Source organism: Gopherus evgoodei, chromosome 13 (assembly GCF_007399415.2).
Source record: "Gopherus evgoodei ecotype Sinaloan lineage chromosome 13, rGopEvg1_v1.p, whole genome shotgun sequence".
In the NCBI taxonomy this organism is placed as follows: Eukaryota; Metazoa; Chordata; order Testudines; family Testudinidae; genus Gopherus; species Gopherus evgoodei.
Genome location: NC_044334.1, coordinates 23,186,446 through 23,207,790, shown reverse-complemented (window position 1 = coordinate 23,207,790; position 21,345 = coordinate 23,186,446). Strand labels below are relative to the sequence as shown.

Below are 21,345 nucleotides of genomic sequence, written 5' to 3'. Positions count from 1 at the left end.
AATTTCTTTTCAGTAGCCCTCACTATGATGAAACAATTTGAAACCATTGTGAACGAATTGCTATGGATTTGCCATTGCTCAGCCTATCAAGTTATTCAGATGGCATACAATCCACAACTCGGCAGTTTTCAATAGAAGAGGTCTCACAAAAGTAGAATAACTTCTGTAGCAACCAGCTGACCCATGGTAATTCCCTATGGGGCAGCGGAACTACATAGATATTTCTTTAATTTGGGACTGTTTACTAATGTACACGTTACTCATGTATTAATGGCATTTATTTGTATTACTGTGGCAACTAGAGGCCCAAAACAAAACTGAGGCCCCACTGTGCGTGGTGCAGTACAAATACATAATATGAGACAGTCCATACCCCAAAGAGCTTACAAAATAAGGCAGACAAAGGCTGGGTGAAGAAACACAGGCACTGAGAGATGAAGTGACTTTCTCAACAGGTCAGTGGCAGAAATGAGAATAGAACCCAGCTGTCCCGGCTCCAAGGCCAGAACTCTGCCCACTGGACCACACTGCTTTTTAGAGGAAGCAAAATAAATTGAACACACTGTTTTGTGAATTATAGGCAGTGCCCGATGTACTCTGGGCCAAAATAATGCTAAGCTCTGCAGCATTCAGGTATTGTGTTCAGAGGCAAAAAAGGAAATTCTGTATCAGCTTTAAGACATTTTCTTAATGATTTTGTTTTTTACCAAGTGAGCTCTGCAGAGGAATAATGCAATCTTGACTGTTCTTGGCGTTAATGATTCTGACATTGCATTCAGTTTACTTTCTGCTCCTGGGGGCAGGCGGTAGACTTTTTACACCAGAGAAGGTATGAGAGAGAGAGTTGGTTTTTCACACTCAGGATGCAATTGAGGCTTTTGACAATGAGGAAGCGCTGCATCTTCACTTTCCCTCTCTCTTATGACCAACAGTGGAGATGATAGGAAGATTCTGGGGACTTTAATCTTCTAGACTTTAGTAACCCTCAACAGCACCCAGCCATTCGAATGATCGCTGCTCCAATATCTACCGCAGATAGTAGCTTCATTTTTCTGCTAAAATTATCACACAAACTTATATTTACACTGTCATCATTAGGCTTCCGAGTTAATGTTCCACTGAGATGAATGGGAATGGCTGACACCGCAAAGTTATTGTTTCAGGTGGTCTGTTTGCATGCTCAAAATGTCAACTTTCGGGTCACTTCCAAACTGTGAACCGGAGGTATTTTTCATATCTATAACAGCTAGAAATTTAAAAAAAATAGAATAAAAACTCACTTTCTGCAGGACAACACTACAGCAGTGGATGGATTCTGAGGTAAATTCTGTAGCCACAGAATCATGTTAAACACAAGGATGCCTCAGAGCCAGAACAGGAACTGGATTAGAACAGCTCAACTGTTCTAATGCCCTGTAGCCTATTTCTCAAACAGCTCACGAGGCTCCCTATAACTCACACAGAAGTACCATTGAGATGACACATGTTTATTGGAAAACATGTGAGAAATATATTGCATTGGGCAACTAATCTGCAGATAAATTTGAACATGATTCTTACAGAGCGTTTTTATTTTGCTTCAGGATTGAGTCTATAATTTAATATGGAGCCATTTACCTGGCTATAATTTAGTTTGTATTGTTTTGTGACTGCTACTGTATCAAACCTGCGATTTCCACCATCACTGACTGGGTGAGGAACTACACTTGTCCAAAGGTTCTGTAAGTCACATCATGTTGAGAAGTCAGGCGTGGAAGCTGTCATCCTCACAGCTGTGGTATAGCAGGCAGGTCAGTTCTGAGGTTGTCTAATTTATCAGTCAGGCTCCTTCTGGTTTGTCAAAGGTTTTACAAGTAGATTAGCATTTCAAGCTTGCTTTCTTTGCCACATCTAAAAACTTCTTTGAACGTATACCAACTGTATCAGCCCTGTTTTGAATAACCCAGTACTAAATGTAATCCTCATTTTTCATGGTTACTGCGTAATGCATTATTTGTGCAAATCGTTTCAAATGCCAGACGTTTACTTCATATTGATGAAAAAAATATGCTGGACTGTATCTGAGAAATTAAATGCTAACAGGATTGCTTCTGCTTCTTTAACCAAGAAGTTAGTGGTGCAGTTCCCAGTCTTAGAAAGATACAAATTCCAAGGAAAAGTTATACATATTTGCACAAGGGACCTTCATTATAAAGCTGCACTTTAATTGTAGGTGTTCCTCTGGTGTCCATCACTGTAGTAGCTGAGCCTCTCGCATACATAACTGGATTTATCCTCATTAGGACCCTGTGAAGTATGTGAATGTCATTAACTCCATTTCACAGATGTGCAATGGAGGCACAGCATTTCAGCAGCTTTTCCCAGCTCAGACACAGAGTTGGTGGCAGAGCAGGGGTCCCAACCCAGATCTCCTGAGTCACAAGCCAGCATTCCCATCACAAGGCCAAGCCTCTGTGCAGCTTTCTCTTTTCTAGTTAATGCTTAGCTAATTCACAGCAGCGCTGTGAGGATTAATATTTGTAGAGCACTTTGAAGATATACAAGCTAAGTACAGATATTATTATCCCTATTCTTCAGATGGAGGAACTGAGGCAGAGGAACTGAGAGTCCAATCCCACAAAACGGTGAGCACATCCTAGCAGATGTGCATTGCCCTCCACTCCCATTGACTTTAATAGGAGTGACGGTGCTCAGCTTGGCAGGATCAGACCCCAAGGGTATGTCCACACTACAGTCAGAAGGCTGATTGCAGCATGTCTCCACATACCTGAGCTAGCTTTGATCTAGCTAGGCTCAGGTACTAATATCAGTGAAGCCACAGCACATAGGCTTCAGCGCAGGCTAGGAACACAAGTATATACCTAGGTACCTGGGCAGGCTTGTACAGCTTGCACTGAAGTCCAGGTTGCCATGGCTTCACTGCTATTGATACTCAGGCTAAAGCTAGATTGGCTGTGCCTACATATGTGCTATTATCACCCTTCCTCCTCTGATTGCAGTGTGGACATACTGCCAGGGCTCAGGCTGGAGCTCAGGTTCTGAAGCCAGAGAAGAGGTGGGTTTCACAACCTGAGCTCCATCTTTAGCCCAAACCTCTAAACAGTTATTTTTAGAGTCCTACCACAAGCCTGAGTCTGTAGACCTGGGCTCTGAGATTTGCTGCCTTTTTTTTTTTGCCATGTACACATGCCTTAAGAGTTGTACAAGGTCATAGTGAGAGTCCATGTTAAAATGAATCAGAATTAGAACTCAGGACCTCCTGCCTGGGTGCTTAGAACTCTTTAAAATCAGACCACTTATTTAGATACTTAAATATGGACATAACACCCTAACTATAGGAGCCAGTTTCTTCAAGTTTTGGCCAGTCAGGGTTTGTTTGAGAACAGATTAAGTCTGTGTGTGTTCTGTAACCTCCTCTGCAATATTTGAATAGGCATTTATTACTGTATTTAGTAGCAGTTGTCATTTACATTACCATCCTGCTTGTTTCTGCATAGTGCTTTACTGGGGTTTAAGGAAAGGTCCCTACGTTGAGCAACATACAGTTAATTGATTTAACTTCAATGGGCTGGTTCCCTCCTACAAGGAGCTGTGCCTCTCATTTCCCAGTGGAGCTTAGTACCTCCTAGGATACGTTCGGTTCTTTGCAGGATCAGCTCAAAATTATACAGGTAATTCAATGACTAATGAGAACAGACCATAGTGGATGGTGTCTAGGGAGAGGGAATAGGGCTCCAGGCAGAAAACCGTATTGATTATATTATTGTATTTCTTGTGATGGGCTGTTTGTTTTGTTTAGTAGTTGGGCATCAAAGCAGCAGTGGTTTAGTGGTGGAAAGGTCCTCAAAGGAAGTGAGTTTTGAGGAGGAATTTGAAGAACAGTGAATTCATCTGGCACTCAGGGGGAGAAGGGCTATTCAAGGTATGGGAAAGCATGAGAACACACAGTCACAATGGAGAGAAGGTGATAAAGGCAATAACACCATGAAAGTAGAGATCAACTGAAAGAAAAAAAAAAGGATGGAGTGATACTTGGACAAACAGGTATGATGAAGTAAGGGCTTGTTGAGAATAAATCATCAGCTTTAAATGCATCATGGTAAGGATATAGCTCTCGTCAGATGTTAAATTCCATAGTTCATTTTAAAGGAGATTAAGTTGTGATGTTTATAAATATGCCCTAAGAATGCTAATAGCATCAGCATAGGAATTTGAAGCTGGCTTTGGGTACAGTTTGTTAAAAGTTGCCTACTTTTCTAATTCCTGCACAATAATTTTGGATAAACATTAAAGAAGTTAGCTAACTTCTCATTTGTTGTTTATTTTAGAGCCAAAGAACAGGGACCCACATTTCCAGTCGTGAATAGTGGTTTGGTATAATATATTTCAAATTCTGAGTGCCCAACTTGAGACATCTGAAATGAAGTGCTGAACCTCCTTCCTCTGAAAGTCAGGTCCTTCTAAGGTGTCTTAAATTGGGAAACCAAAATTGCTAATCAAAATCAAAACATGAGGCCAGTGTATGCAGCATTCCCTTGTAAAGAGAAGGAGCAATGGAGGGTCCAAAGGGCACATTTTTATACCTGTGTTGGTTTTTTTATCAGACCTACAGAAATTACTCCAGACCATATATGAAGATGTGGCAAAGAATTTCAGTTCAGAAGATATTGTTAAGAAGACCAGACTGCACAGGTATGCTACATGATTGGATTCTACAAACCAAGAAAGGCAGTTGACTATAATAGCGCTTACACTGTGCTATTATTTTTTCAGGATAGTTGCTGATTAAACTCAATATTCAGTGAATTTAGAGGACGTTGACATTTCTCTGTATAGGTGACAGAATGGCCCATTTGACTGTGCACAATAAATGTTTATTTTCCAGGTGGACACTCAGTGAATCCTTCTCTTACAACAAACCATTCATACAATGCCTGTATAAATAATCTACAGCAACTCTATAGAGAAAGAGGCCATTTTCTTCTCAATCTCTATTGAATTGTTTATGCTGCTACCATTGCATTTTCCACATGCTCCCCATAAAATTTCCAGTGAAACTTCTATCAAATGCACTCTGTAGTTATCCCTGGCTTTTAGAAATTTTCACTGGAGTAAACAATTAGTGCAGATCAATTTTATTCATTCTCATCGTAGTATTGAAGGCTTAGGTCACTTCAAAGAACCTCAAACTGAACATTTTCCAAACAATAGAGCCTAATATTGCTGTCACTTATAGGCATGCAATGTCACTGAGTCAGTGGCAGAACTTTTGTCTGCAAAAGACAAACAAGTAAAGAGAGTGGGACAACAGCATAAACCACATTTAAACTTTGTCCTAATGCTACCAGTAATAGTTGTGAGACTCAGTGAGAAGGACCTAGTCTTGACAAGGCTGTTGCAGGTGCTGTGATTTCTGCAGCTTAGAACTGGAATCTGTGAATTTCCTGGCTGCTGTGTGTGTATGGATTATGTCTCCTTATTAATTTTCAAGTGTTTTTCTATCTAGTACTGTTTGTAAATACATATGGGCCAGATCCATAGCTGGTGTAATTTGGGATAGCTCCACTGAAGTCAGCAGAGCTACATCAAATCAGGCCATCTGAAGATCTGACCCACACATCTTTGGGTTATAAAACCCCTAAGCTCTGCAAGAAGCCATGTCTCTTCTCTCGAGATTGACAATCAGCTCCAGCACCAGTGCTCATGCCCTGGAGAAGGTATATTCTGAACAGTTTCAAGGACATTGTCTTGCCTTCCAGTTCACCACCAGTATATCAAAGGAATGAGAGAATGAGCCTAACAGCCTTTAAGGACCAGGAGAGCATACTGGGACAGAGACCTAAAAGGTAGGAATGTTAAAAAAGACATAGTATGAGATATACAGTCATCTTCACAAGTGAAAAACAGCTCATAAAGTCACATTCATGAATTACACCCAGCTTGGTCTGCTGTAAGAGACAGGGGATTGGGGAAGCTGTATTATGCATCCCCAATTACTAGAGTTGTGCGTTTTCAATATTGGAATTTTGGAATTGCTTTGGAATTTTGCTTTATGGCTCACACTAACATTAATAGGAGCCATGCAGCTGTGGCTGGAAATGTACCTTTGTGCATTCACATTCACTGGTAATCAAGATGAAACATGGTTTAATTTCTCCACTTTCAGGCCAGCTAAAACTGTGTGGAGTAAGACCCATTTATTGTCAGAGGATGTCTCCCACAATTTGCCAGCATTTGGAATGTGACACTGAGACCTTATGGGGCAAGAATGGTACATGGAACAGCACTGATCCGCTCTCAATTATTCTAGTATATAGAATTATTGAAATGTAGGGCTGGAAGGGACCTTGAGAAGTCTTCATGTAAAACTAGACCATCCTGATAAGTATTTGTCAAAATTGTTCTTTCAAACCTCCAATGACTGATATTTCACAACCTCGCTTGGAATCCTATTCCAGAACTTAACTACACCTGTAGTTAGAAAGTTTGCTTCCTAATATCTAACCTAAATCATCCTTCCTGCAGATTAAACCCATTACTTTTTCTCCTACCATCAGTGGGCATGCAGAACAATTGATCACCATCCTCTTTCTCACAGCCCTCAACATATTTGAAGACTGTTATCAGGTCCCCCCTCAGTTTTCTTTTCTCAAACCTATACGTGCCTGCTTTTTTTAACCTTTCCTACATAGATCAGGTTTTCTAAATCTTTTATCATTTTTGTTGCTCTTCTCTGGAGTATCTCCAATTTTTCCACTTCTTTCCAAAAGTGCAGCAGTCAGAATTGGAGAAAGTACTCCAGCTGAGGCCTCACAAGTAGCAAGTAGAGCAGGACAGTTACCTCCTGTGTCTTTTATATATGACAGTCCTGTTAATACAACCCAGAATGATGCTAGCCTTTTTCGCAACTGGATCACATTGTTGACTTGTATTCAATTTGTGACTCGCTATAACCCTCAGATCCTTTTCAGAAGTACTACAGCCTAGCCAGTTATTCCCCATTTTGTAGTTGTGCATCTGATTTTTCCTTCCTCAGTGTAGTGCTTTTCTCTTATTAAAATGTGTCTGGTTGAATTCAGACCAGTTCTCCAATTTGTCAAAGTCCTTTTGAATTCTAATCTTGTCCTCTAAAAGTGCTTGCAACCCCTCCCAGCTTTGTGTCATTTTAAGATTGTATAAGCATACTCTGCATGCCATTATCCAAGTTATTGATGAAAATATTGACTATTAACAGAACCAGGACTGATCCCTGTGGGAGCCCACTAGAAATGCCCTCCCAGTCAGGCAGTGAACTGCTAGTAATTACTCCTTGATTACGGTCTTTCAGCAAGTTGTACACCCACCTGATAGTACTTTAATTTAGATCACATTGCTCCAGTTTTCTTAGGAGAATATCATGTGGGACTGTGTCAGAAGCTTTACTGAAATCAAGAAATATCAGATCTACTGCTTTCCCTGCCCCAAACCAGTAGGCCAGTGTGTGGTGTTGAGAATTATTTCTCACACTTAACACATGATGATTATTGTGTTGAATTTACCTCTGAAATTGGAAGGTGGTGGCCTGAACTAGAGGCAATTTGGGCCTGTCCATTATAATTGCACTGGCAAAGTGCTCACTTCAGGGTCTTTTAAGACCAGAAATGGTGAGAGTTTGTCAGAAGGTAGGAATTCCCTACTACAGAGGGTGTTTCAGTAGCTGTCTGCCAGTCCTGTTCAACTGCTTTTGTCACTACACTGTGTCTCATCTAAGAAACAGATGATGGGGGCTTCTATTTGAGACTTATTCAGACCCAGGCTAAATGATTGGCTTAATTAGCTATTAATTCAATAACTCTTGTTAGGCTATAATTCTGTTACAGGCAGGACGTGTGTATCTATGCAGCATCTCCAAGCTCATTTTTGAGTTAGGTTGTGATGGAATCTGACGTGTAATGTGAATTTGTCAGTGACAGGAGGAACAAGATGCCAGCAGTCTTCCAACTCTCTCCCTTTGGATTGACTAACAGGGAAGAAAGGAGATCAAGCTGCCTTGTTCTTCTCCTCACCTTTCAGGAGCCACTGTCTCTGTCAAAGCAAGAGGGAACATACCACCACTGGGCCTCTGGCTAGATCAAGTGCTGCCACTGAACCAGGAAAGAAGAGGGCCTGTAATGTCCCAGCCCTCCACTGAATCTAATTCCATGAATCAGTTTGTCCCGGTTTCTGTAGCCAGTCCCAAGTTCTGTGGTGGGTTCCACACTACAGACTCAAAGAACACAAGACACATGTTATAATCTGACATTTTACTGCAATATTTTTTCCCTCGGTCTGAGGTAAAGGGGAGAGAAATATCAAGTATAAATCTTATCTCTGGATGGCTCTGAATAAGTCTGTCATATTAGGAGTAATTCATCAGTGCCAGCAGGATGTTTCATATGCTGGAGAAGGCATAGTTTTGTACATTTTTAAGGATCTTGTCTTGTCTTGTAGTTCACTATTGGTGACTCTGAAGGATGACAATGTAAACACAACATCCAAGTACCAAGAGAGCTTAACATCACTGGACCAGAGGCCTAAAAGGTAGCTGTAATTACAGAATCTAAGCATGTGGCATGTAGTATGCTCCATGCAATCAGCTTCACATGTGGAAAGCATATGGCATGCACATGACAGATAGCATCTTATTGTTATAAGAGCATGGTGAGTTGATGAAATCCTGCTTTCTGACCGTTACTGATTTGCTATACATTTTGTAAAGTATCAGAGGGATAGCCGTGTTAGTCTGGATCTGTAAAAAGTAACAGAGTCCTGTGGCACCTTAAAGACTAACAGATGTATTGGAGCATGAGCTTTCGTGGGTGAATGCCCACTTTCGTCACCCACAAAAGCTTATGCTCCAATACATCTGTTTAGTCTTTAAGGTGCCACAGGACTCTTTGTTATATATTTTGTATTATGTTTTCAATACAGTGCATGGAGATTTGCCTTGGGTTTCGTACTAACATCACTGAGAGTTGTGCACCTAAATTTCGACGTTGACCTTGAATTTTCCATTTTCAAGCAAGATAACTGGTTGACATCATAGCTGCTTATCATCTCGGAAATGGTCTACCCCGGTTATGGTGTCTGGGTTTGCAAGGCATACTGTGCTATCTTAAGGGGATTGTTTTTTCTTGCAGTTCACTGTCTGTGACTCTGAGGGAGGACAAAACAACCACAGCAACCTTTAAGGAGGAGGAGAGCACAAAGTACATAAAGAGGCCTAAAAGGTACATAGCATGCTGAATGCAATGCTCATGAGAGGCATTCATGTGGAAAGCAAAACTCTGCTAGAGTATGTGTACTATTTGATACACAAACTGGTCAGTTTCCATGCAGTACCATGTGGATTTTGTCATATGACTCCCATGTACATTAATGTGAGTTGTGAAGCCAAATCTATGGATTTTGCCTTAACTACTTACCCGTCTGTGTTTAATTCCAATACTGGGCAAAAAAGGAAAAAAAAGCCTAGTTAACCTTACCAGTTGCAGATTAGATGAAAGAGTGTGAGATCATAACCATTTATTAGCAAAGAGGCTGCCTGTCCTCTTCACGGTGTCTGGTATTATTTGCAATTTGAAGTCTGCTCTTTATATATATTTCATGTAGTTTTGTTTCTGTTCCCTGTTTTGGATGATTTCTGTAACTAACCAACACGGTGCAAATTATTAATTTTTCAAATGAATCTGCAACTAGAAATTTGCTGTCCATTAATATTTCAAAATTCAAGCTAGCAATTTGTGGTTTGTGAATATTCCTGCTAGTTAATCTCAAGCACTCGATTTGTCACCCCCAGAAGCAGGGCCGGCTCTAGCCATTTCGCCGCCCCAAGCACGGCGGCACGCCGCGGGGCGCGCTCTGTCACTCACCAGTCCCACGGCTCCGGTGGATCTCCCGCAGGCGTGCCTGCGGATGCTCCATCAGAGCCGCGGGACCAGCGGAGCCTCCGCAGGGACACCTGCGGGAGGTCCACCGGAGTCGCCTGCCGCCTCCTGGCAACCGGCAGAGCGCCCCCCACGGCATGCCGCCCCAAACACACGCTTGACACGCTGGGGCCTGGAGCCAGCCCTGCCCAGAAGGATGAACACTAAGAGGTTGTGTAAGTGATGAAGAGATTTGTCTTTGAATTCAGATGAATATTTGCAGACCATTTTTTTTCTAGTATTTGTTCCATTCTAAACCCAGCTCTGTACTCCTTCATTTGCATGTTTATGACCAGGAATATCCTAACTTTTAGTCATCTGAGAGCTGAGGCTTTCAGTGCACATCACTTTACAAAACTCTGTGTTCTGAGCTGCCAAGCACTGTTTCATAGAAATGAATAACCATGGCGTTTGTGTGCTTTCTCCTGCAGCTCACATGCCAGCTATTTCATTCAAAATAAATATAATTTGTGTGCTGAGATGAGGCAGAAGTTCTCTGCAGTAGCTGAAGAAGCAGCTTTTTGTTTGCATGACAACCTGGAGATCCTTGAACGGTAAGAACTTGAATGCTTGCTGTCAGCTGTCAAAGCACTGCATGCCTCACTTCTGTAACGTATTTAGGACATGCTCTCAAACTTTTTAGAGATGGGTTTGCTAACTTCAGTGGAGTGGTACCAGAGTAATGGCATATGGAGTATATGCCCAGCTGATTATATGGGTACCCATGCAAGGATGTACACTCTAGACCAAATATTCAAGCCACTGTGCTGAGATTTGTCTGTATGATTCTTAAGGACATTGCACAGAATATTTATCTTTACATATATAATTTACAGGCACTAGGAAAAAGTTCCCCCAAACTTCAGAGTCCATTGTCATCTTTACATTCTAGCCAGTTGATTCAGTGGAATCAGCGACATTCAACGGTATATCTTTAATTAAGTTTCCAGGCTGAAGACAGCCTTCCTAGTTTGTCACACAAACCTCTTAAACTGCTGCTGAGGTTTCAAATTTCAGTCTAACCCTTGGTCCAAGAATCCCAGTCCCCCTATGTCATAGCATTCCTTCTCAGATCTGAACCTTAGAGTTCAGAAAATGAGATACTAGCACCTGAATCCTCTATGCTTAATTACCAGCTTAGATCTGATAGCCCTGCCACCACCCAAAAATATAGTGTTTTGGGGCACTCTGACCTCCCCAACCTTCCCTGGGGACCCCAAAAGCCCAGATCCCTTGGGTTCTTAAAACAAGGAGAAATAAACCATTCCCCCACCTTTCCCCCTCCCAGAATTTCCCTCCCTGGGCTATCCTGAGAGATACTGATCCAGCCTCTTAAATCACCATACAGAGAAGCATCTCCCTTCCCTTCCACCAAGAGGCAAACAGATTCAAGGAAAACAAAGAGAGATTCTATCTCTCCCCCTCCCGTCCTGGTGAGTAATCCCAATCCCCTGGACTAAAACAAGGGAAGCAAAACAAAATCGATCAGGTTCTCTAAAAAGAAATCTTTTAATAAAAGAAAGGAAAACTAAAGAATTATCTCTGTAACTTCAAGATGTAAATATTACAGGGTCCTATAGCTTACAGACCCCAGAAAGAGACTTTTCCCCCCAGTACCAATACAAATCAAAATATTCCCAGCAACTACACATATAAAAGTTAACCAGCCAGATCCACAATTGCAAATAGAGTAAAACAATCAAAAAACCACCTGTTTTTACTTACTATTAGAAAAGAAACTTAGAGAGCCTGTAGTAATGTCTGGTCTCTCTAAGACCCTCCGAGAGAAGAACCCACAACGGACAAAGAACACACACAAAAGCTTCCCTTCGCCCAAATTTAAAAGTATCTTGTCTTCTGATTGGTCTTCTGGTCAGGTGTCCCATTCCCTGCTTGTAACCCTTTACAGGTACAAGAGACATTAACCCTTAACAATCTGTTTATGACACCCTAGCACAGCACATTTGGAGTGTTGGTTTTACTTACTTTTGAAGCTAATCCTTGTTCTCCCAAAGAACAGCTATTCTGTCACCCCAAATTACAGCCAATCCACACATGATCTGTAGGGTCATCCATCATCGCTGTGTAGATCACTGTCCTTTCACATAACTGAGCAGTTCTACTGTCTACAGTTGCAGCCGCCTGTCTCATGCATAGAACAAGTGAACGGCCTTCTTCCAGGCCAGCTTCAATACTGGTCCATTGATCAGCCGGCATTGGTCATCCTTTCCTCTAGAAAGACTGAAATGTTTCACCTATGACTCATCTGAGCTCTATAGGCGTAGAAAATAAGAAACCTGAGATCTCTCTCCACATAGTTATTTTAAAGGGCAGTATCCCCAATTTCTCCTCCCACCGCACCACTCTTACATTCACGCCTCTACTGGTATGTTAGAGCCTCTCCAGAGTCCCAAAGTATTTTCCCTGCCACCTCCCATAAGCATCCATTGTGACTGCATGAAGAATTGACTGATTCTTGGCTCTTTCAGGATAAAAGAACAAATCGGACCCTATCTAATTACCTGAAACCATTCCACCTTCGCTATAAACTCATAAAATCTCACACGCATAGCAGGGTAGCTCAGTATTTGGATGAGAAGACTCTGAGGATCACCTAGATGTGACAGGAACTAGTGGTAGTAATTCAGTAGATGGCACTCTATTGGCTGAGTTCATCCTAAACCAGTGTCCCATTGTGATGATGTTGGGAACTGTGCTGCTGGAGAAGCTGCTTTTGAATGGGAAGAGAAGCAGAGGTCTGGACTACTTGTGGTCATTATAACTGGATGGGGCTTTTTGTAGGATATGGTATATTAGTGCGGTATCCTGGACAAAATACCAACTCAGGTAATTAAATTCTGCCTACTCTCCATAAGGTTTCAGATATTTAAAATACTGTTCTTTCTTCCTGCCCTGAGTTATGTAGTATTGCAGTATGCTCTTAAATACCAGATACTTTACTACTCAGAGGTGGCTGCATTTCAATGTCAGATTATTTGATCCTTAAGTATATACTTTACCTAGCTCACTAAATTGATGGAGGCTTTAATTAATTGTTAGTAAATCATTCGGAGAGACTTAATTTATAAAGCGCTATCAAAGTGCAAAATATTACTGGTATCCATGGCCTGAACATGCTCTATTCTTCTCATCTCATTGCCTTCCACCATCCTAGGTATCTTCCCAACTAACGTTCAATCAGAATGTTAATTTTTAAAATATACGGTTTTAATTTTTTGAAGTTTATTTGTAGGAGGCGGGAGGAGAAGAGTTCTCAGAAATACCAGTCTTTAAAAAACATCACGTATTTTGAGAGAGACCTAGAAAGAATGAGACAGTGTGGCCTGAAAGCTGAAAGAGAACATGATGAAGATGAGCGCAACTGGTAAGGAAGGAAGAGCTAAACACACCCCAGAGCATTTCCTCTAGGACCAAAAGCTCTTCTTTATTTTCAGATTTTTTTTTCTATAAAACCAAAAGAAAATCATCTTAGAAACTAGTAAACCCTCTTAAATACCGTTGCTCAGTGCTTGATTTTACCACCCTTATAAACACTGTCTAAGTGAAGATGCAACAATGATATCCAGGACCAGATTTCACCTTGTGTTGCAAATCTTCTTGGTGAAGATGGGAGGAGAGAGGGTGTAAGTAGCCTGTTTCCATTTTAAAAAGGTCTGATGCCTCCAAACAACTGCATCTCCTCTCCATCTCCAGCGTATGGCCTTGTAGGAGGCATAAGTTTGCAAAACACTTTGGGATCCTTAGGATGACAGGCACTCTAAGGGTATACATAATGTGGTGAAAACTTGTGTTCCTATTAGCAATGTTGATGATGGAAAGGACTTTGCCTCCAGCCGTCTACCCATTACACACGTTTGAAGAACATTTCCCCGCTAGTGTTTATAAACTGCACCCAGATATCAACTTCATCCTTCCCAGGGGCAAAAGGCATCATCACCATGAGATAAGCAGGCACCTCTCAATAAAGCACTCCTGCAGAGCTGCAGCCTTTGATGATGGGAATTAGATTAGCAATATTGCACAGCACAGAAAATAGGGCTGCTGTGTCAGTCAGACAGATTTTTTGAGTCGAGAGTCTACATTCCAGGTGCGTATTCTCAACTGACCCTAACTGAGAATGTGTTAGAAGCGAATGGTGATCTATTTAGAAAAGCTGCATTCTGCATTGTAGCACAAACTTGCCCCACCTGCCTCCCAAATCAAAGGCCTGGTCTAAGTTTGGAAGCTGTACCACTATAACTGTTGACTAGGGGTGTGATTTTATTTTACTGCTTTAATTGTATCTGTACAAGCCTAGGGTGGATGTATTTATACAAGTATAAAGGAGCCTTATAACAGTATCGCTGTTCCCATGCAAGAATATTTGTTCTGGTGTAAAGCACCTTTATAATAATAAAACTGCATCCACACTAGGGCCAGGTCTATACTGAAAAGTTTTACTGGAATACCTTATGGTTAGGGAGGGGGTGATTTATTATTTTTTAAGCAACACGGCTATGCCAGTAAAAGCTTCAGTGTAGGTACAGTTATAGCTCTAAAGAGCCTGATCTACACTACGAAGTTTTGCTAGCAGAGCTCTGACAGGTAGGAGTATGGAAAAAATCACCCCGCTAGCCATGTAGCTGTGTCGGGACAACCCCTGGTGTAGACACAACTAAGATGACCGAGTGCTCCTGCCAGCTTAGCTAATGTCATTCGGATAGGTGGTGTCACTATGCAGAAAGAACTCCTTCTGCTGGCTTATGCTGTAGCTCCTCTAGGGGGCTCCGCTGGTCTAGCTACACTCGCCCAGGCTCAGTGTGTTGATTAGCCCCAATTTTGCTTATATTGGGGCAACCAGCATAAGCTGTACTGATTATAAACACTTTTATACAATCATCACTGTGTCCATGCTAAAGGATCTTTGCCCATTTCACTTTACTGCTATAACGATATTGACAAAACCCTCCTAGTGTAGACAAGGCCTAGGGAGGTTGTACTACTTTATCTATGCCAGCATGCTTAAAATGGGATAACTTTCTAGTGCAGTGTTTCTCGAAGTGAGGAAGAGGAGGGGCAGGGTTGGAGCAGGGGATGGGGCAGGGTGGGGCCTTGGGGGAAGAAATGGAGTGGGGGCAGGGCAGGGGATTTTGGGGGTCCCTGGAAATTTTAAATTAAAATGGGGGTCCTCTGGTTGCTAAAGTTTGAGAACCGCTGAATAGACAAGGCCTAAACTGTCTCCCCTTATTGGTTCTGGGAAGAACCTCTTCTGGCTGCTGACATACTGTTCCGTCTTCAGCTGGTGGGATACCATGCTTGCTGCTAAAGACTAGTTGATGTGCTGGCAAATTCCAGACCTGCAGGGGACAAGGGAAAAGCCACCACACTTCCACAGACACATACAGTCTGGAGGGATTGGAGACATCCATCTCCAGGGCTGTCAAAGCAGCACTAAAAAAATTTACACAGGACTTTAAAAAAAAGTGTCTTTTCACAAGAGCTTTATTGATATTGTAATGTATAATTCTCCTCTTGAGTCTCCATATTCAGAGTGAAATGGCAAAGATTGAAAGTTACAAGCACACTCTCACGTCAGTAAGATTTATCTCAGCACATACTGGGGAAAAAATATGATGACAGCAAGGGGAAAAGGGACAGTAAAGAAAATCAGAAAGTGTGTCAGATCAGGCTGTGATTGCTTCGGAAAATCTATAGAGGCTAAATGAGAGAGAAGAGATGAACAGGGCAAATCAGAAGTAAAATGGAAACATTTGTCAGTATTTTATTGTTTGCCTTTACACCAAAGGTTTGTCATCCGGAATGTAAATGACTCATCAGGGGATCTCTTTTTAATGTCGTACAAAGGAAGCTGGGTGCACAGTCCTGTTAACAATAGAAACAAAGCTTCTTTGCATCATTCCCTGGCATGTAATGCTCAGTGAAGCTTCCCACAAGACATTTTTTCTCACATTCTGTAAGGGGGGAAAGGAGGGGCAAATAAATCAGGTAAGTCTGAGGTGCCCAGCAGTGTAAACATCAGTTTCAAGGACATTTATTTCAGCTCTGCTCTGCTCTATTACAGGTTTTCCAGTTTGCTGTCCAGAATCCCGGATGCTGTGAAGAATGACAATCACACGCAGAGAATCTTAAAGAAACTGGAAAAGTTTGGCAAGAACCCAGATGTAAGAATCCGTCCCACCACCTTTCTGAAGGTGCTCAGTGAACTACGTGTATGGGAGTTGTGTTCTCCAGACATTTGTGCAGCCGTGGAGGTGATGAGAGTCCATCTGTTAGTGTTCTAATCCTAGGGGGGATGGAGAGGGTAGGCATCCTGCAGTGTGATTTACCCAATGGAAGGTTACAAAGATGCATGATTTGGGATAATGGAGCCACGTACCTGCAAAACGGGGATCGTAATATCCACCTTTGTACAGCCCTTTAAACTCTTTGGGTAAAAAGTGTGACATAACTGAGAAGTATTAATGATTATTGTTTTGTTGGTATTTCATCACTGATTTTATTTGCTGCTAGAGTGAAAGTGACAGCAGGTTAGTATAAGTGGTTAGAATACATGGAGAGGGACATTCAGTTGTGCTGTGCCCGGGAAAGGCTTGTATTTCACAGATGTGATGTGTGCCAAGCATGAGAGAATAAGAAGCACACTCGTGAACTGTGAAATCTGCAGATTTATTTGAAGAGGCTTCAGCAACATGTGAATAAAAGCTGCTCCGGTTATGTGTAAAGAACTACTCAAGTGGCTCAAGTAAAGGGCACTAGAAATAATTTGCACAAGGGAAAGAAGAAAGAGAGAGAGAAGGAAAGGTGGAAGGGGGAAAGGAGAGGTTATGTTAAATATAGATTGTGGATGCTAAATAAGTAACTTACTGTAAACAAGGCAATGATGCCACCTAGTGGTTTCTGTTATCACAGCCCTTTCCTCTTCTGGTTACAGTATCAGCCAAAAACCCTCAGCATTAACATGTTAAATAACAACACACACAAGCTGCTCAGCGACATCAGATAAACTATACACATTAGAACTATACGCACCTATACACAAACTAGACACATCTGTGTCATGAGATAAAAAGGCCAAGTTCTTCCAACACCCAGAAAGCATGGAGATAGTTTAACTGCCCTTCTTGGTGACTTACGAAAAGGTAACCATTGTCTCCAGAGCCCTGCCTCATGTAATCATACCAGACCTCCCACACTAAAGCCAGGTAGGCACCCCTTGCCATCATGCACACTTCATGAAGCCTAGAATTCTCTGTTGCCTGCCAGTTATTCTGTGTCTCTTTATCTTTGATAGCGGCTTCCACTCTGTGCCCTTTGCCTGCTCTTCCTTCACACTAGTGTTAGGAATGGCACCTAAAACATAAAGCTACTAATGCTGCTGATTTCTGTTTCCAGCCTCTTCTACCTTCTCCACAAGCATCCACAGATGGATCTGATAAAGGCAGTGGGAGTATTTCAGGAAGAGGAAAAAACCCATTTAGTGTCAGCTGCCTGATGGTGCTCCAAACTAACACTGTGATTCATCTTTTAAGCCAATTTAATGTAACACAACTCTGGGTAAAGGAAAAGCTTTACACTTTATACAGCCTTAGCTCTGCAGGTTTTAGGGTGTAAATAATACTGAAGATCATAGGGGCTTCAATTTTTAAATTAATTTTAATTAACATGCACTATTATAGAAACTTGTATTAAAAGACTTACCTCCCTTTGCATTTTTATCGCACCAGTCTAAAGGAGGTTAACATGCTAACAGTTTGCAAGCTCTATGGTGGTTGTCCCATAGTCAGATGGTATGAGTATCTGTGCCAAGGAAAATGCCTCTTTATTTTTCAGTTTGTGCGTGAAAATATTGTTCAGATGCCAGAAGAGGATTACAAAGCGTGGCTTCAGACACGAGTCAGAATCCCCAGAAGAGCTCATAGTGCTCCACCCTTGTGCTGAAAGGTCAAAGGAGCTGGTTTCCTGGCCACAAGAGGGAAGTGCTGGTGCTTTGAACAGAGATCTGGTTCCTGGTAGATCTGCCTGAATGAGGGCTGGGGAAAAAAACGTTGGAAACCGCTCCAATTGTGTATGCTGGGTCGCTACTGAAATGTGTAACTCCACAATGCTCATCTTAACACCAGCCCATATTTACCAAGTAACCACCAAGAAAGAGAAACCAAACACTGCAGTTCCTTTCCAGGTAGCCTCATGGCCCCTGCAGCAAGAGCTCACTCTCAGGTTTTCATGTAGAATTAAGACAAGTTGTAAATCACAATATCATACAAGTGCTTCAGAAACACTCCTCAAAAGCAATGGAGAACTGAGAATCAGCAACACCTTTTTATTGGCTCACCCTTTTCCATTATAGAACCTTCTGCTTTAGATGTTTCGATAGAGAAAACCGATCTTAGTTGTTACAGTCTGTTCTACGCTCCAGTTTTGCTATCTTGCCCTTGCTTTAAAAAAAAAATAATCCCCAGCACTGGAATATTTTAAGCTTTGAGCCAAATCCTTTCTGTGTTCGTTTTTGTATCTTAGTTAAGATGTTTGAGTTGGTTCTATACAATTATTTTAGGAATATCCATGTTGCATTGATTTTGCTGTATTAAAATCACTATTCAAGTGTTCTGCATTCTGGGGTGTTTTTCTCTAATTGTTCATTTTCCAGTTGTGATTGCCAAAAGCGGACAGATGTCTTTTCACCTGCTCTTCTGAGCACTCAGTTCTCATCAGTCCGCTGTTCTCTAAGAGGGTAGAATGACTCCTCCTCAGCAGGAGAGGGGACTTAAGAGAATATGACTGAGTTACCCCTCCAAGGACATTTCACCCCCCCAGTTTGACTCATCAGTGCTATCCCTGGGCGCAAGAGTGCGATGGCAGCACAGGGTGTTAATTTTCTGTAATTCCTAGACACTGCAGCTCTTCCCATTAATAGTAAATCTGGTGTTTTGGTGACTAAGCCTGAAATAAGAAAAAAGCCACTGGGCTTGGGATTTCCAGGCCTTGTCAAAGTTTCTGGCAGCACATCTGGTTATGCAGAATCCTAGAGTTCAGTTCATCTTCCAGCCACAAAACAAAGGAAAACAAGACTAAAATCAGGATCCAGGTCAGTACGATGATCATTGAATGACAGTAATGCTTTGTTAGTGAATGCGTGATAGAATGGCCTGGCTATTTTACCCTCCTTAGAATCTGTAAATATGGCTTGTGTTACACTGTGGTATCACTTCTGTTTGTATGCCAGTCATACTTCATTACTTGGCTTGCTGTGACATTGTGTGGTGATAGCTGATGTTACATTCAACCTAAACCAAACGTAGGACTGGAGGGGAACTTCTGGGTTATCGAGTCCAGTCCCCTGTTGTCGCATAATTAAGGCTACGATTTTGTCACAGATCTCACAGAATCTGTGACTTCCAAAGACCTCTGTGACTTCAGCCCCGGCGGCTGGGAGCTGCAGGGTCCTCCCATTGCCTACTACAGCACCAGGGAGCTGTGAGGTACCCCGTCCACCTGAGGCAGCAGGCCCCCGAGCTCCCTGCTGGCATGGGCAGCAGGGGTACCCCACAGCTCCCAGCTGCCACAGGCAGGAGGTACCCCACAGCTCCCAGCCCAGTCCCTTCCCATTTTATCATGGATATTTTTAGTAAAAGTCAGGGACAGGTCACGGGCAATAGAGAAAAAATCATGGAAGCCTGTGGCCTTACTCATAATCCCAGTCAGAAATGGATCAAGCTCCATCTGAAAACTACCCGTGTTGCCTGTCCCCCCTCCCCCCGCTACTCCTATTGGAAGGCTCTCATAATTCATCATTTAAGTCATCGTTTAACCGCCAGTGATCTCCTAGCTAAGCTGCTGTTACACTGGCTGGCACCTACTGTTGTATCACTCTTTATTCCTAGCTGTTGAATACAGTTCAGAATTGGGGATGTCCTCGTGAGCAAAGTGCCAGGTTCCAGCTCTTCCCTGACAAATCAGAAATGGAAACTCAAAGGGCCAGATGCTCAGGTGCAAAGCGGTAAATCTCCATGGAAATTAATGGAACCACGTGAAGTTACACCTGCTGAGAAGCTGACCTAAAGAATCTACCCACATGTCAGATAAGTTACTTCTACCTAGTGTGATTTGTTAATGTCTCTACAGTGCTGTGAATGTATAAAGCACTATTTCAGCATTGAATATTACAGTTCTTTAATGAAACTTTGTAGAGGAAATGAGGGCCCTTTTTAAGCATGGTTCTGCTTGACAATGGCTCCTCTCTCTCTCTGTCTCTCCTTCTGTCAAGGGCTGCCCCAGCGAGAACTGGAGCTCCCCTCTCTTCCTTCTGTCCAGGGGATAGCACCCACAAGTAGGATCTGCAATTTCTCTCCCACTCATCCAGGGAACTTCCCTGGGTAGGAACAGCAGCTTTTCTCTTCCTCACTGCTGACAACTTCCCTCTCTATTAATAGATGGAGAGCCTCACCCCTGCTCCAGCCCCTTTATGTCAGGTAAAAGGGCTGGGGTGACAAGAAGGGAGACCCTAAAAGCTTTGAATCCAGCTGGGAGACAATTTCTCTGGCGCAGGAACTGAGGAAGACAGCCGTAAGACTGCCTACTATGGACCCCCTCGCAATCACTGGCATAGGGAGCATAACGTGCACAGGGGCAGATAGGTGTGTTGGGATGGGCAACACCATGCAGTACGGTGGAGATTCTGGACAGTGCTCCAGCCCACAGGGCAGACCGGGGGAACTTGTGTAACAACATTGCGTAAATTATGCTGGGAGCTACAGAGCAGTGTAGGATCAGGAAGGTGGTAATGACAGCTTAGGAACACTTTTTTCACCCTCCCTCTGGGCCACAAATTCTGTTCTGCACAACTGAGAGGCACAGCACAGAATCTCACACACTGCTAGATTTAGGGATGAATCATGTCAAATATCTGCCTATCAGATTTTTATTAAGTGCACATCACCAGGATGCCTAACCATGTTCATGCAGATGAGCAGCTGAGAGCAGTTCCTCCATGCAGACCTAACTAGCAGGGTCAACACCTGTGGTGCACTCACTCACAACTGGTATGCTCGGACATTTTAATGTTGAACATAACTCCATTTTGTCATTTTAATTGAAGAGAGCAGCACTTGATCAATAAACAGAGGCTTTTATCTTAATCATTGATCCCTGATTCATAAATATGCAGCCTTTTAGCCGGTCAATAACATGGCTTATGCTTTTTCAATGTATGGTTAAAAAAAGGCGATAGTCAAAAAACAATACCCTGTCCATACTGAGATATGGAAACTGTGTTACAGCCATGCCAGCAACAACCATGTTTACAAAGTGCCAGAACCATGTGATGACTGCTTTCAAATTCATTTGTTGCTTGCATAGTTCAAGCTGCCGTGTGGGCAGAATA

At 42.4% G+C, this 21,345-nt stretch overlaps 1 protein-coding gene across 2 annotated transcripts in view; it reads left to right on the top strand.

The window, feature by feature from the left end:
• Positions 1–18,571, top strand: part of CCDC60 (coiled-coil domain containing 60) — a 108,483-nt gene extending 89,912 nt beyond the window's left edge. The window contains exons 9-16 of one of the 2 annotated variants that reach the window (XM_030583250.1): positions 4,605–4,692; positions 5,760–5,846; positions 8,470–8,559; positions 9,159–9,248; positions 10,376–10,498; positions 13,198–13,329; positions 16,027–16,126; positions 17,796–18,571. In XM_030583250.1, coding sequence (XP_030439110.1) covers positions 4,605–4,692; positions 5,760–5,846; positions 8,470–8,559; positions 9,159–9,248; positions 10,376–10,498; positions 13,198–13,329; positions 16,027–16,126; positions 17,796–17,903 — 818 coding nt within the window. In that variant the 3' untranslated portion in view covers positions 17,904–18,571. Of the gene's footprint in view, positions 1–4,604; positions 4,693–5,759; positions 5,847–8,469; positions 8,560–9,158; positions 9,249–10,375; positions 10,499–13,197; positions 13,330–16,026; positions 16,217–17,795 lie in introns of both variants that reach the window. The other variant, XM_030583249.1, reaches the window with a different exon arrangement.
• Positions 18,572–21,345: the final 2,774 nt, after the last annotated feature.